Source organism: Aplidium turbinatum, chromosome 3 (assembly GCF_918807975.1).
Source record: "Aplidium turbinatum chromosome 3, kaAplTurb1.1, whole genome shotgun sequence".
In the NCBI taxonomy this organism is placed as follows: Eukaryota; Metazoa; Chordata; class Ascidiacea; order Aplousobranchia; family Polyclinidae; genus Aplidium; species Aplidium turbinatum.
Window position 1 is genome coordinate 23,740,234 of NC_137474.1, and position 15,617 is coordinate 23,755,850.

At 37.7% G+C, this 15,617-nt stretch overlaps 1 protein-coding gene across 4 annotated transcripts in view; it reads right to left on the reverse strand.

Moving 5' to 3' along the window:
- Positions 1–1,399: 1,399 nt before the first annotated feature.
- The window catches only part of LOC145767516 (vam6/Vps39-like protein), a 178,973-nt gene continuing 164,755 nt past the window's right edge, over positions 1,400–15,617 (reverse strand). For 3 of the 4 annotated variants that reach the window (XM_082579352.1, XM_082579353.1, XM_082579351.1), the window contains exons 17-22: positions 6,974–7,084; positions 6,541–6,689; positions 5,293–5,400; positions 2,644–2,778; positions 2,264–2,355; positions 1,400–1,682 (exon numbers count right to left, since the gene is read on the reverse strand). In XM_082579352.1, coding sequence (XP_082435478.1) covers positions 1,586–1,682; positions 2,264–2,355; positions 2,644–2,778; positions 5,293–5,400; positions 6,541–6,689; positions 6,974–7,084 — 692 coding nt within the window. In that variant the 3' untranslated portion in view covers positions 1,400–1,585. Of the gene's footprint in view, positions 1,683–2,263; positions 2,356–2,643; positions 2,779–4,891; positions 4,948–5,292; positions 5,401–6,540; positions 6,690–6,973; positions 7,085–15,617 lie in introns of those variants that run through there. The other variant, XM_082579354.1, reaches the window with a different exon arrangement.

Sequence of the window (15,617 nt, forward strand, 5' to 3'; positions counted from 1 at the left end):
AACGTTTTTGTCAAACCCCCCTCCCCCACGTGACGCTTTTTCATTGCAAAGCCCGTATATATCAAAATTATGACGCGGAAACACGTGCTGATAAAATATCTTGGTTTGTATGCACTTAAAGCTTACGTTTGAGACATGAAACTTTAGCTACATTCTTTTTTAGGAATTAAAACGTTATGTAGCCTACCTACTGAAAACGTTTAGTAGCCCACCCGGTTCAACTCAATAGAACCACCCTGTCCACAGCCAACACATTCTCTACATTAAATTATTAAACAGGAGTTCCTCGAGCTTTTGGAATGTTTCATTGGGTTCCGTTCCACCAAAAAGGTTGAAAACCACTGCTTTAAGTGATGATCATTGATACTTTCATTTGCAATTGATTTAAAATAATCTGGCCTTATTTGCATCAATTTTTTTTAAGCCAACTGCAATTTAAAAAGGACAGATTTTTGAAATTTGGCCTAAAAAAAGGCCATCTGGCAACCCTAATGTTGTTCACTCACATCAAAGCAAGCTTTGTGATGTAAGAATGCTGCCTTGCAATTTCGCAATGCGAGGTTTTGAGCACTTAGAACCTGTATGGAATTACAGTACCGTAGTTGATACTTGATGGAGATTTTGTTGGTGCTGTTGGATATGATTTCAGCTTAATTTAGTATCCAAACGACGATACCAGTCAGCACAAATAAACCACGGTACTCGTAAGCGTTACGTAACGTTTTGTTTGAACCCCTTCCCCCCGATGTGACGCTACCGTAACGCTTTTCATAAACCCTCCCCCTCGATAGCGTTACGTAATATTTGAACGGTCCCTTACCATTATTTTATTATTAAAATATGGGTTAGGAACAAGTTGTCGCAATCTGTGGCATGAAAACGATGTTAGGAAGTGAATTATTGTTATAGATCGCTTAATGCTGATGCAAAGCCGCGATTTACTTACTTTGGATACTTGATACTTCAATCTTGAAAAAATAAGTCATCGTATTAATTAGTCCGGTATGATTCCATATAATACCTCATAAAGGCAAGTTGGCCATGGTGGCCAACGTACCCACCCACGAAATGGGCCAACTTTCCTGCATGGCAGCCATATTGTAAAAACTCAAATTTATGTCAAAATATCGAGCTTCTAACAACGGCTTCATCGTCAAAGTGAGCCTTAATAACTAACCTAGTGATGCACTCACTAAATAATAACCTTTCTTATATACTGTAGTAAGAAAAAACTCACTCGACATCTAAAAAATTATAAAATCCAAAAAGTTTAAAAATCATAATTTTTCATACAAAAATCGTGCTCACATGTTTATATTGCTTGCTAGAGCCTCCTAACCTGGTGATAAAGTAGTTTCAACAGCACTTTCTCGGTATACGTATGATACGTCACAATAAGTATTGTACTTAAAAATTTATTTACAGTGGGCCAACTTATCTGAGTCTCCCATAGCCTACATACGAAATTTTATTCAGAAACTTGTCACCGATATTGATTCAATAGTCAGAAAAAAAAAATTATTGTTAGTAATATTCGTAACGTTGAATATAGCCCAGATCATCGGTTGCTTTGGTGCAAGTGACCTCATATTTGCTGTCTGCTGCCATCATGTGGTTGTAAGTTTCTTCCTTTGCTGCAAAAGTAGTGGACAATCGTGTCGTCTGGGTTCCTTGCGAACGCACTGTGCCGATCAATCAGTGGTTAGTTGTGAAAAACAAGTTTAATAATTTAAAACGTATCAAGCAGTGTTGGTACAATGAACTCTATTGAGCTTAAAGTGACCAGAAACGCGGCTACAAATGCACTTGGAAAGGACAAAGCCGTAGTTGGAATCGACTTGAAATCCCGTTCCGCACTGACGGGTTCGACTGTAGGAATGCATGTTGGGCAATTGTTTTATTTTTCTGCATGTAGCCTATTCTCCTTACTTGCTTATTTCCAAGTTGTCTTAGAATTATAGTTTTACTAAAGGTTAGAAATCGCTGATAATACTATTTATTTATAATTCTTCAAATGCACTTTGAACAATTCTAAGTTAGGCTATTAATGCTAAAATTCAAAGCTGAAAGTGCACAAACTAGAATTTAACAGGATAAAAGATTGCCTTTCCACAGAGTGCCATTAAAGTGTGCAACTGTACAAAACCAGTCTACAAAACAGGTGTTGTTGTATATTAGCACATATCAGACAAGCTCTGAGAGATGTAGGCAATTCAGTAGCTCGGAAACAAAACTTCAATCTACCATCGCTTCAGGAACTAACCTGACGCCAATTTTCTTCTTACATACTCGGCACACCCGTTCGTCGTTGATGACACATCGCGTGCTCTCATGGAATATCCGATGTTCATGCACCTACCAAGAGATTTGACATGATATTACTGCATTGTTGCATTTTAATTCACCATTTCTCTGGTTGACAACCTCTTCTAGAGAGCGTTGGTTCAGGAAAAATTAATTTTTGAGGTATGCACCTAATGGGTGTTTTAAAGGTGACTTGACTGTGGTCAGATTCAAAGCTTATTTGCCCATTTAGCTTGTGACTGCAAGCTCAAAGTGACAAGAAATTTTAACTCAAAAAGAAACAAAACATAAACCAACAGTTTGTGGCACATTTTTCATTTTGAAAATTTGTTTACTGACCTGCTGATTTTCAGACAGCAGTAGATTGTTAAGCAACCTCACTCGCTTGGATTTGACAGAGAATCTTTCCAGGACGTTGTGAAGGAAAAAATTGATTGTCGATACACTGACAACGTCAGGCAATGAAAGTAATGCCTGTGTAAAACTGAGTAATATTTACATACAGAGATGGGCATGATCTTGAACAACAATAAAAACAAGATCACTTTAAAATTGAAGTTCACTTACTAGACAGAGACATTTTTTTAGAACTCGTACTGTACAAAGTAATTAGTGGCAATGGTGACTACGGAACTGTGTTGACAACTAGTGCAAACTGCTATTACTACAGCGAACTCGAAGCATCAGGCTTCGAGTAAACAGCGAAACTCAATCTTATTGCAATTAGTGGCAATGACTAACATTAAGCCACTGTTAATATGATATTGATATGCGTCTAAGAAAAGACGATTCGAAATTTCCATCTAATTTGGTCAGTGTTGCCATTTCAAAATTTAATAAGCTTTCTGTGTTGGTCATAATAAATAAGTCAACTTCCGTATACACTTTATGTTGACGTATGATCAAAAATGATTCAACCTTGTTCATAGTTCTGTTTTCTAAATTCGAAAAAAAAAAATGTTTGCCTTCTTTGACTCAATTTGAGATGTTTAAAAAGTTTAGAATGACGGTGCTGAAAAAAAACTTGACTATAGCCGAGTTAGGTCATGTAAAGCGGTTTATTACAGTAAATTTACTGGATCAATAATTGTTTAGGGTCTGAGTATATAAACAAGTATATAAAATGCTGCCTCTTTTTTGCATAGCTTTTGTCATTTTATGTGGAGGGGTTTATCTGACCGCAGACCTCTGAACATTTTAAGAGCGCAGACAACAATATCAAGGCTGCCAAATGGGTAAACGGTGCAATAAATCAAAATAAAATCAAGTGAAAGTTAAAAATACTTACTAGCACGAATGAAAGCTACCCATATGAACCAGACAAAAATTTGGTAAAAGTGGTGCAGTTTAAAAGTGATTTTTTGTAAATAAAAAGCATCAGACCAATTGCAAATTTGGTAACTTTTTTTAGTACTGTAATTACCCTCGGCCATGGGTGTAATGTTGCGATTCTGCGCAAACTACGACAACCATTGAAAGGCCCGTGGCCACCTGTGGAGATGATTTGTCACATTTTGCAGATTCTGATTACCGCTACTGTTAGTGTCTGATTGAAATTTTCTGAGGTTTATTTACTTTTTGTTGACTCGCAATGATATAAAAGCTTTTTGTTACCTTTGGGAAACAATAAAAAATGAGACAAAGTAAGTTGAAAAACGTTCAGTGAAACTGTTAAAAAGCGATTAACAGTCTGACTGAAATTTTCGGAATCAAGTTGTATTTGCTTTTCAAAGTCTGATGATGTTCCAACCCACTGTGTTAACTGGCAGACAGTAAAGAAAACGTCAAAAAATAATCTGTAGAAAAATTCATACAGACAGTCACCAAAAGTTGACAAAATCTAGAAAATTTTGCCGAATGTGCCAAATCAGGCAGTATCTGTAGGTAGCCATGATAGGCGTAATAGAAACAGTCACTAACTACCTTTAACCAGGTTGCTTACAGTATTTTTTTTGCAACGTGGTTTCCAAGCGACGTTAAAACACTCGGCAAAACATTCAATGACATGCTCGAAGTAGGACACGACGGTCGGCTTATTTGCTGAATCCATTTAGTCTAAACTTTTAGCCTCCAGGCATAAGCTTGGACACGACATAATTAGTGAACTTGTAGTACAGTTGGTGATGCTGAGTGCATGCAGTCAATATGAATATTGCAGAGTAGACAGCACTGTGACACAAACGTAACGTGTAGCACAAACGTTCGTGTTTCAAACGGGAAAGCTTTGCAAGTATAGTCGCGTTACAAAAGAAATAGTATGTGGATATGTACGTGTTTCAGAGGGACATATTCTGTGCTGGTGTCAAATTTATCCACAACAGAACAATGTAGTGGCCAAACTTGAAGCTCCCGAACAGGTGAGTCATTTGTGTTCGTAAAGTTTTTAAAACTTTGGTGGAGAGGTTACATCAATATTTTACCATTAATCAGAAATTTATAGAAGTATCGGATGTTCAACTACCAGACAAGCAAATAGTGCGTTAAACAAAAGTGTTGCCAGATGTTTTTCAAACTTTTTGAAGCAATACCAAAACTTGTCCATAAAAAAACTATTTCAAAATTAATCTAAAGTAACTTTATTACCCACTTCTTGCCATTACAACGCTTGCAAAGTTAACCTCTCCTAAGCATAGAACTTACAACCTGAAAATAAATTATAGGCTTCAATACTTAAAAAAATAATTCTATATTTCTGAGGTGGATTTTAACTTTTTTGTTTTTATTAGTAATATATTTAATAAACGTGTAACTTCTTTTCAATTTTAGTTTTGTAAGCAATTTGCAATCTTATTGCAAGATAAACACACCCTTTTCTTGTCAGATACCGTGGCCGAGTTGTTCATCCCATAGTTCTATGAATTCTTGCCATAAACATACAAAACCAAGCAACACAAAACGAACCCGACTGCTGCTTGATGGCACACTGCTGGGGTTAAGTCAGCGGCCTGAGCACACAAACAAACATGAGAGCGACATCCAAAACGTTACCTCGTGAGCGTTCAGCTTGCTCGGATGGTGCTGCAGCAACAGGAGAGCGCGGCGAGGAGGATCGGACGGCGAACTTGCAATGTACTTATTCAGCAGATGCAGGAAAACCTGGGGAGGGGGGAGCGTCGACAAGCCGAAACGTTAGAAATGTTCTTTGATCGGATGAGATTTGGAAAAGAATTTACTGAATTTTTTTTATACCGTAGTTGTGCTGGAAGCTAATGTTGTATGTAAACGTACAAGTTAATTTTGAATCTGGAATATTTTCAACAAACAAGCTAATATACTTTTAGCAAAACCTTGAAAGCCGATTTTGTAATCTTGAAAATCTCCAAAGAGTGTTACGAGTGCTTAAGATAATTTTACAATCCCATTTTACACAATGGGTATTCAAACTAAAATAGACGACGCCATACTCGAGTTTCACCCTTGTTTGGGGATCATCAGCGGTGCATATTCATGTGCCTTGAGCGGGAATCAAACTTCCAACTTGATGTTCGATTCCACTCGTCAAGGACGTTCAAAATTCCCATCAAGTTGGAAGTTCGACTCCCGCTTAAGACACATGGACATTGGACAATTGGATATGCACCACTGATAATCCCAAACAAGGGTGAAATTCGAGTATGGCGTCGTCTATTTTCGTTCGATCGGCCTTCATGTCTTATTCACTTTCAGTATGACAAATGGATGCATAACGTAAGCAAGAACCTCAAAGAGACTCGACCATTGCACCACGCACCATCGTGGCGTGTGGACACAACCCGTTGCAAACATTGGAATCGACATGGCGTGACGTCCAACCCTCAAATCTAACCCAGTGCGATATCAAATATTGGCATCGAGCACTTGCCAACGTTTGGAGATCCGCACAATATCATGTTAAGCAATCCATAATAACAGAAATGAGGAACCGCTAAGTACAGATCCTTGTTGCAACCCGACCGTAACTTCGAACTCCTGAATGTTTTCTGCTCCCACACCTCACTTCCGCCCGACTTTCTTGGTACGTGTCTTGAATCAGACGGAAACTATCGTTAAAAGCTTAGTCATGAAAATACATGGGGTTCCCCATGGTGGCAGTGATCTCAAGGTGAGAATGATATTTGCATCGCTGCCATCTTTCCTTGAACGCTTCTGTTCTTTTATTAGATTGCAGGTATGCTGGTATAGCCATCGCAACGTTGTATTCATGTTTTTCTATCCTTGCTTTGCTGTAATCAGGTTGAATTCTAACGTAATACTTACGTGATTGTTTGCACTCGGATTGGTGGCAAACATTTTTGCACAAAATCTCTCTGCGCTGTCGTAGTCTTTAAGTGTGTTGACGTAAATGGCAATAGCTTGTTGGAAATCTCCCATTCTCCCAAGCAGAATGGCTCTTTCTCTGTACAGTTCTGTAGATCAAACGGATTATCACGGATAAACTGAGCTGTATTCTACTTTGTTGTACAACCAACATATGAATGTAATTAACACAACAGGATTTAACATTTTATATCTTCTTCAATTGTCACGGTTGAACCAGATATAGACAACCTCACATGAATATGTAGTCTAAATCACTCTTTTATAAGAGTTATGAATGATTGTTTTTCCTTTGCTATTGAATTTTCATTATTTTAATTGACACAGAAAAATGAAATATTTCACTTTTTGTTGAAGTAACCAAACAACTAACTATCTTGAGGAAAATCGTGCAAGATGCGCTCCGGGTCATAATGTTCGGATTGCTCAAGGAAATTCAAAAGCTTCATCTTTGTCTCCTCAACGTCGAGCTGCAACTGACCACCTGTGTACGACATGAGATGAATGCGGACACAACAACATCAGGGTAATTGCATTCTAGAGACAAATTGAAAATCAAAGACGTTAAAACTGGGTCCATAATTGAACATAGCTTAGTTGAGATCGGTGAACCATTTCAGTCATTAGCACTGACTTCTCATATGTGATGCTGGTAATTCAATGGTAGATATGCAAACAGATTCAGTGCTGTATACTACACCATGGAACTTTGTGTTGAGATTTGGTATGCTATAGAGCAGCGATTCTCAACCGGGGGTAAGCGGACCCCAAGGGGTCACAAAGCGTTTTCAGGGAGTCCCGGGAGCGAATTTTTGTCTCATTTGTATATTTCTGTAAGTGTAGCCATTACTGGTTACTGCACGGTGCGCGTAACTGTTTTTACCGATTCATTTTTTTCGCGCGGTTTTCAAAGTCAGCAGCTGATTTTTGCCTTCCAGGTCCATATCTAAACATTGAACGTGAAAAAAAAAACGTAGCCTGAAAACACACCTAGTCTAGTCAAGTTTAAAAAAGTTGAGAAAAGAAAATGATTCTGGTCACTCTAAAAGTAAGATTTTCCGAATTGATTAAGAATTAACCCTAACCCTACAAACTCTATGCGAAGTAACAAAAAGTTCGTGAGAAAAAAAATTCCGCGTCCCGGGAAGTTTTCAAATTTGCAATACGATTTATAAACAACATTTAAAAATTTGTTGTGCTTTATTTGTGCACACAATAGTACAGTATTACAGTGATTTTTAAACTTTTTGACATGACGGCCTGGTGCGTTGTTTGAAAACTCAAAGGGGTTGATTAATACTCAGGTTATTATTGATTAGTACTTAATTAAGAATAATAATAGTAATATTGTGGTTAGGCTAAGGTCTTCTAGCGACAGCACCATTTTAAATTTTATATCAGGTTTACGGTGTCATCACATTACTACCAAACTTATTCTCACTGCGCTATGCAAGAAAAAAATACAATTGGTACCATTTTTAAAGTCTTCGGTTTGACCCAACCTGGTATCGATCTCAGGTCTACCGGCGCCATAGCCGAAACCAGTCGGCCACTGAGCTGGTACTTAATTTATAAACGAAGAGTGTAATTTTAAAAGTAGTTAAGTCCAAGATTTCCAAGTTAAGTTTCAACTCCAATTGAACAAAATGTGACTTGGATACTTTAAAAATTACACTCTTCAAAATTTCAGGTTAGTAAGAAACGATCTACATACATTTCATCACTCTTAGTATATTTGAAATGCAAACGTGAGTCAAAGTTTATTAGCATTCACAGTTTTACAATGAAAGTAATTACAACAAAATGTTGATTACAAAAAAAGGATAAGTTCTTGGTAAAGGTCGCAAAATTCTATTTTTCTTCAGAACTTATGAAAGATTTGTTTCCGTTAAGAGACGCGATATACTAAAATTTCAGATAAAATTATTTAGGAGTCGGCAAGCGCTTTGAGGCACCAAAATGGGTCCGCCAAGACAAAAAGGTTGAAAACCACTGCTATAGACGGGGTTGCCATCGACATGGACCTAAAAATAAGGACAACCGAAAAATTAGATTAGCATTTAAAAAACGTTTTTGGACATACTTTGTATTTATACGAGCCGTGTCATATCACATTCCATACTTTTTGCAAGAAGCAGTCTGCTCCAGCAACTCCTTGTTATTAGAAATTGCTTCATGAATATCACCGCAGCTCAGATATGGGTTTATCTTTACTTGTAGCTGAGATTTGACTGTCATTTCAGTAAGTCTGTTCCTTTCCTTGGTCCACTGCGCCAAAACAAGAGAGAACACTCTTTCCACAAACGCATTGCTGACCGGTAGGGAAAAAATGATGCTAACCAGCATGTAGAGCAGCGGAAAAGAATTGTTTCCGGTAAAAATCTTCATCCACTTGGCAGGTTCATCCTTGCTGAACACATCATCTGGAATCTTCTTGAGCAGAGCGTTAACAGCCGAGACCTCATCGAACAGCTCATCTTTCATTGCCATTAGTGGATCAACTTGCTTCGCCAACCCCTTGACTTCCTCGTACTCGATTGCTTGATCTTTCAGCAGGGTCCAGTTGATGTGCGTTGGGTGCTTCTGAAGTCGATACCACTTGTTGATATACAGTATTCCAAAGTAATGGTGCTGAACTCCTGAAAGCTCGCTTTGAAAACCTTAGCATGCTCTTCATCGACTGATCTTAGTTTGTTTGTCTGTTGTTGCTCCGAAAAACCCTAAACACTGGCGTTGCAATATTTTGATCCTGAAAGATTCAATTATCTCTGCCAGTTCTGGAAACAATACAGTTGACTTTTGCAGGAGTCACAGTGGTTTATTGAAGAGCAAGAAAGCGCTGTGGAGGAATGATACGATGATTAGTGACTCTTCTGATTTAAAGAAATCCTCCAATATTCTTGGTGGATGTTTCAGCGAAAGAAAATGCGCTTTGAGTGGTTCCCAGAGATCGATCATTCGCTCCAGTACAGGATCAAGTGTGGTCCATCGAGTCGGCGTGTGAGTTGGCAGAGTCGAGTAGTTGCTATCAAGCTCCTCGCAGAAATGCTTGAGCCTCATCGTTCTACCAGTTTGGCTTTTGAAGTTGCAACCAATCTTCAGTACGATCGTTTCTATGTCAAGTGTGAGGTGCTCTGATCCCTTCTCTGCTGCATTATACAAAATATGAGCAGGGCAGCCGACTAGGATCAGATGCAATGTTTGCTTTTTGAGACGAGAGAAGACGTTGTTTTTTTCACTATGCTGTGATCCTCCAAAATTCACTGGTGCATTATTGGTACAAAAGGATGACAGCTGTTTCATGTCTAGGCCATTCTCTTGAATAGAGGAGAGAATAAAGTTCATGATCTGTGCCGAGGTCTCGCCTGGCATCAATCACAGGTCAAGAAGATGCACTCGCACTCCAACTTTGGCGTTGAAGAATCTGATGACTAGAGGAAACTAATTAGACTAATTTTAGACTTTTATGCAACACCGGATACCAGAGGAAAACGATTGAAGTTCTGTAATAGTTGAAAGTAAGACAAAACAAGGACGCAGGTCGAAAATAAGGACATTTCTTAGAAATAAGGACATTTAAATTTTCTAAGACCTGGCCCTTCAAAATAAGGACAAATCTTAGAAATAAGGACGGTATGGCAACCCTGGCTATAAAGTTTATCAACCGAAGCTGCTTGAAATCGAACTAGAACTGACAATACCATGACAGCTTTAGTTGTAGAACATATCGGTTTGTTTAATTTGAAAGAGTTAACCTATAACTCAATGCTCTTTAACCTTTTTTCTCGTGGTATACCTTTCATAATTCTTCAAAAATTTTGCATACCCCACAGGCCCACAAATGGAAACGTCAATTGCCCGTGGAAACAAACCCTTAAAAATGAAAACTAGCAATAGATGGCTCGTTAAATTATAAAAAAATGATATTGAACTAGCGAAACAAACTCGAGCAAATGCTATTTCAAATTGGTATTGTCAAAAATAGATTTTAAATCATTTGGACATCGGATTGTAGTTCTTCCACAGTGTTAATACACGAAAAAGAGCAGATTTAGAAAAAAAGCTTTTGGAGGATACCAGAGTTTTATCAAGACAAAATTTTTACGAGAAAATAGATTGATTGATTGGCGTTTATTTTTGTTGCGAGTATAAATACACACATTCAAAGCAAAGTCAAATAATACAAACGATCACAGAGAATGTGTGGATACTGGATATAGACAATATGAAAAGTGGAAGTCCTGAAAAGTAAGCCGATTGGCAGGAGGTATCGGGGCAACCCAGACATATTGATTTTGTTTTGGAATTTTTTTTGCGTATTTTGTGGCACTTAATGCTTTTTTCTTAATGTGCACATTTTGCATTTGACAAAATTCAAATTAAATCTACATTTGTGTAGACGTTAGAGTTGTGACAGAAAGATTTCCATCAATAAATAAAGAGCCCAAAATGTAGATACTAAACTCATGTTCAGCATATGTTTCGAAAACTATATGGTCTTCATCTTCAGTGATATAAATGTAAGCAATCCCTGATACCGCATAGTTTTATATATGCCTTATAGTCAAAAACTATACGGCATCAGGGATTGCTTACATTTATAGCACTGAAAATGAAGACAGTATAGGTTCCGAAACGTTTGCTGAGCATGAGTTTTGTGCCTACATTTTGGGCTCTCTATGTTTTGATTAGATTTCTATCACTTTTAGTTTTTAACATAGTTTGAATAACCTAGCCTTGTACAGAATTGTAGGATACAGTCCTCCATTGCAATTTGAATTTCTTCCAAGGTCTCCCCGATTTCCCCTATAAGCTTAGTAGGACATACAAGACGCATTTTACCTCTGACCTATATTATCACTGGAATAAGTTATAGTTTAACAGTTGATCGGTTTGAGCAAACATTGTCTCAACTTCGAAGTGTTGCACTATTTTCTCAGTTATTTACATAATATATAATTAAAGTTATTTACAATTTACATTTAAAGGGTATTTACATTAATCAATTTCTTGAATGACGACGCTACAGTCTACAGTGAATAAACAATTACATATCATTTACCTCATTTGATAAAAGTTATAGACTCTCTTGTTTTCTACTCTATTTCAGTTTATATGTTACGTTTCTTCATTAGTTATTAGTATTCGATTAAATCAAATATAGTTATCACTATGTGAAGCCTTTACAAATTGTTTCACCTAACGGATTATCAGAAGGTCTTATTCAAATAGAATCAAAATTCAAAATGAGTATTCGATTATATATTTTGTTTAATTGTTTCCATGGTGGCACAATATGCAATTGTTACGCCACAATACCTAAACTTGAAACTTTTGAAGAATTTTATTATTATCTTTGCTTTTGACATGATCAAACTGAGGATGCTGTGATGGCGCATTCGACTTATGATAATAAGTGAAGCTGGTAAACTGTTCGTTAAGTGATTAACAAGACTTACACTATACAGTATATGATAGGTTCGACGTCCGTTAGGAGCAGGAGACTATGTTTTGCTAGACCAGTGTTTCTCAACCCCGAGTCCGCGGACTCAAATGAGTCCGCGGAAGGGCCTGGATGAGTCCGCGAGCACTGTTGCTTTTGCTAGTAGTCAGTTCATATTGTATTACAAATAAAACGTAAAGCTCACAGCTCTTTAAAAGACACGAAACTTCGTCGGCACCTACAATCAAACCATGGAAATTTTGTTAACAAATCTCTTGAAGTATTTAAAGAAAAAGAGCATCAGGTGAAGCAAAGTCGCATTGATCGCCCAACTGCTTGGGGAGGAATAGTATATTCTCACAGTCATGCAGTGCGTGCTTCTTTTGCGGTTGCATGGAAAATCGCTTGTGCAAAAGCACCTCACACAGCTGGAGAAAATTTGATTAAACCAGCATCTGTTGAAATGGCCAGGATAATGTGTAGTGATGCTGTTGCTAACAAACTGGAAATGGTTCCTTTGTCAAACGACACCATGAAGCGGCGTATCGAAGAAATCTCAAGAAATGTTCTGCAACAAACAATCGCGCCATAAGATGCTGTGAAAGATTTAGTTTGCAACTGGATGAGACAGCCGATATCGGAAGTGATGCACAGCTCATGGTGTTTGTGCGATATTTTGACACAAATGATTTCGTTGAGCAGTTTCTGTTTTGCCGTCCACTTGCTAAAAATACCACAGGAGAAGAAATATTCAAGAAAGTGGATTACTTCTTTGAAGAACATCAGCTTGAGTGGTCTAATTGCATGTCTGTTTGTGCTGATGGTGCTCCAGCCATGATGGGAAGTAAGAAAGGCTTCATGAGTTTTGTGAAAAAGAAAAACAATAACATTTCGGTTGTTCATTGTCTTCTCCACAGAGAAAATTTGGCAACAAAGAAAATACAAGAAAATGTTGCCATAGTTTTCAAAGAGGTTGTATCTGTGGTAAATTATATTAAATCTCGTCCTTTGAACACTCGCATTTCGTGCTTTGTGTGACGAAATGGGAGCGGAACTCAGTGGGCTTATGTTCCATTCAACTGTTCGTTGGTTGTCACGAGGAAAGGTGCTTGAGAGAGTGGCTACTCTTAAAGAGGAAACCCATGCTTTTTTAAAAGAGCAAAATCATGAACTTGCTGATCGCTTTCGTGATGATGAATGGATTGTAAAGTTGCTATTTTTGGCCGATGTTTTCAGCCATGTAAACCAACTGAATGGTTCTATGCAAGGAAAAGAGAAACTATTTTTTGATGTTTTGGAAAGTATTGATGCATTCAAACGTAAAATAAAGCTGTGGATGCATCGAATGAAAAGTGGGAGGTTAGCTGCTTTCCCAGGATTGAACTTATTTGTGGAAGAGAAAGATATCAATTTGGGCGTCATTCTTCCCATCTTTCTTGAGCACCTCAACACATTTCTTTCTGAATTGGATCGTTATATTCCTTCCAACGATTATTGCAGGATCTTTAATTGGGTTCGGAATCCTTTTCAGGTGTCAGCGCTAGAACTTCATTCAGATATGGACTGCATTGCTGAACATTTGCTTGAATTGCAAAGCCGACAGATGTGGAAAGACAAGTTTAAAAAGGCTTCTTTGACTCAATTTTGGGCAAATGTGCAGTCGATGGAGCCTAGTCTTTCAGATGACATCAGATGTGCACTGACAACCATAATTCCGGAATTCGATAAACTTGTCAAGCAAGTTCAAGGACAAGGCTCTCATTGAGTATGTGTTGAGTGAAAAACAGTGCTTGCTTTTTTCGTTGATACCGTATTAAACTCTCTTGGATAGAAATCAAAAAAACTATTTTTTGTTAATATATAGCTTGAGTCCGCGGATATATAGGCGAGCTTGAGAATAGTCTGTGGGTCAATAAGGTTGAGAACCACTGTGCTAGACAATGGCTTCACTGCTTCATTTTCGAGGTAGGCGGTAAAAGAAATGTGATGAAGCGAGCAAAGCCACCAAATTTTTTTTGCAAAAAGCGGTGAAAAATAACTGTTCTTTCTCAATTTTGGTGATAGACATGACCAAGTGCTCCCCTTGGATCTGCTACTGTATACGAATATAAGCTTTAATAATCTTTTATAGTTATTCGTGTAGAAACTCAACGTCTGCATAATTGAAAAGGTGGTTGCTTGACTCGAAGACAATAATTGTTGATCTCTTCGCAACTTCTAGTTGCTCAATTTCATTCCATTTCTGTATTGACAATTATGTGCTTGTGGCTGTTATTCTATGCCTCTATGGGCTACTGCGCTCTGTATTTCGCCATCTATTCGATACATTTTTGTTTGTTTTTCATGAAACGAAATAAATCAAACGACTGCTACATATAATGTTAACACAATCAAACCTGAACCTGTTGCAGAATCTATGGGACCATGTCTAATGTCAAAAAAATGTAACAATAAAAAGTTATACCACAAAAGAATTTAACTTTTTCGTGGACCTTTGCAGTGCTGTTGATGTATTTTGCTATGGAAATTCTATCAGTGCACGCCTACGTAGACTTGAGTATCACAAACTTACAGCATCCACTGAAACTGCAAAATGTTCAGTTTTTCCATTGTTCCTAAACCATGATAAACTCGAAAACAGTTTTCCAAATTGGGAAAAATATGAGACATATTTAGTCTCTCGATGAGCATGACTAGAAGCTACAGATGGTGCCGAGCCTACGTAATGCTTGAGTCATTATCACTGAAGACCATCTGGTTATACATTAGATCCACCATAATTAGAGAAACCGGCAAAAATAAACAAAATCAGACAGAAATTTCAAATATTTGGTGCAAGATGACGGCAAAAAATTTACATATGAAATGAACTGGAATGTACAGTTTGTACACATTTCAGAAAGAGTAAAGAAATGCAAATTCCAATAAAAAAAGGATTAAAGACGGTCCAATACTTGATTCCAAGCTTCGAGGTTGAAAAGATAAGGCATTGAAGCCTTTGACACTAAAGTGGTCAGTTCATTTCTTTGAGGCACCTCTCCTTCAGAAACTATGCTATACGTGTACAAAAGCAGTGCAAGCATGACGCAACCAGTGTTGCCTCTAAGGCAGTGGTTCCCAACCTTTTTGTTGTCACGGACCCCTGTAGACAAATTATTAATTCTGCGGAACCCTATCTCAATTTTTGCCTGAAACTCAATTAACATACTATTGACTATTGTAATAATTATACTACCCAACTACTGTACTGTGTCACATTGCACTGCCGCCATGACTCCTGCGGCAAATATCAGGTTAAACAGTTGCTCAAATAAGAAAATGAATGAATTGTTTAAGAAATGTCAGCAGTATTTGAATATTAAGGTTACCCAAAGTGCCATGCCGAAACTTTTTCAACGTAAGCAAATTTAATGAGATGGCTGCTGTTGTTGCCTTTCCTGAACTAAACGACTGAGCTGAGGTTGAGTTTTTGACAATGCAACATGCATGTCATCTTCAACGTCCAGGCGATGCTTGAGCTTGACACATTTGCATTTAAAGAGAGAAATGAAAGTAAAATGATCGCTTTTCGTTT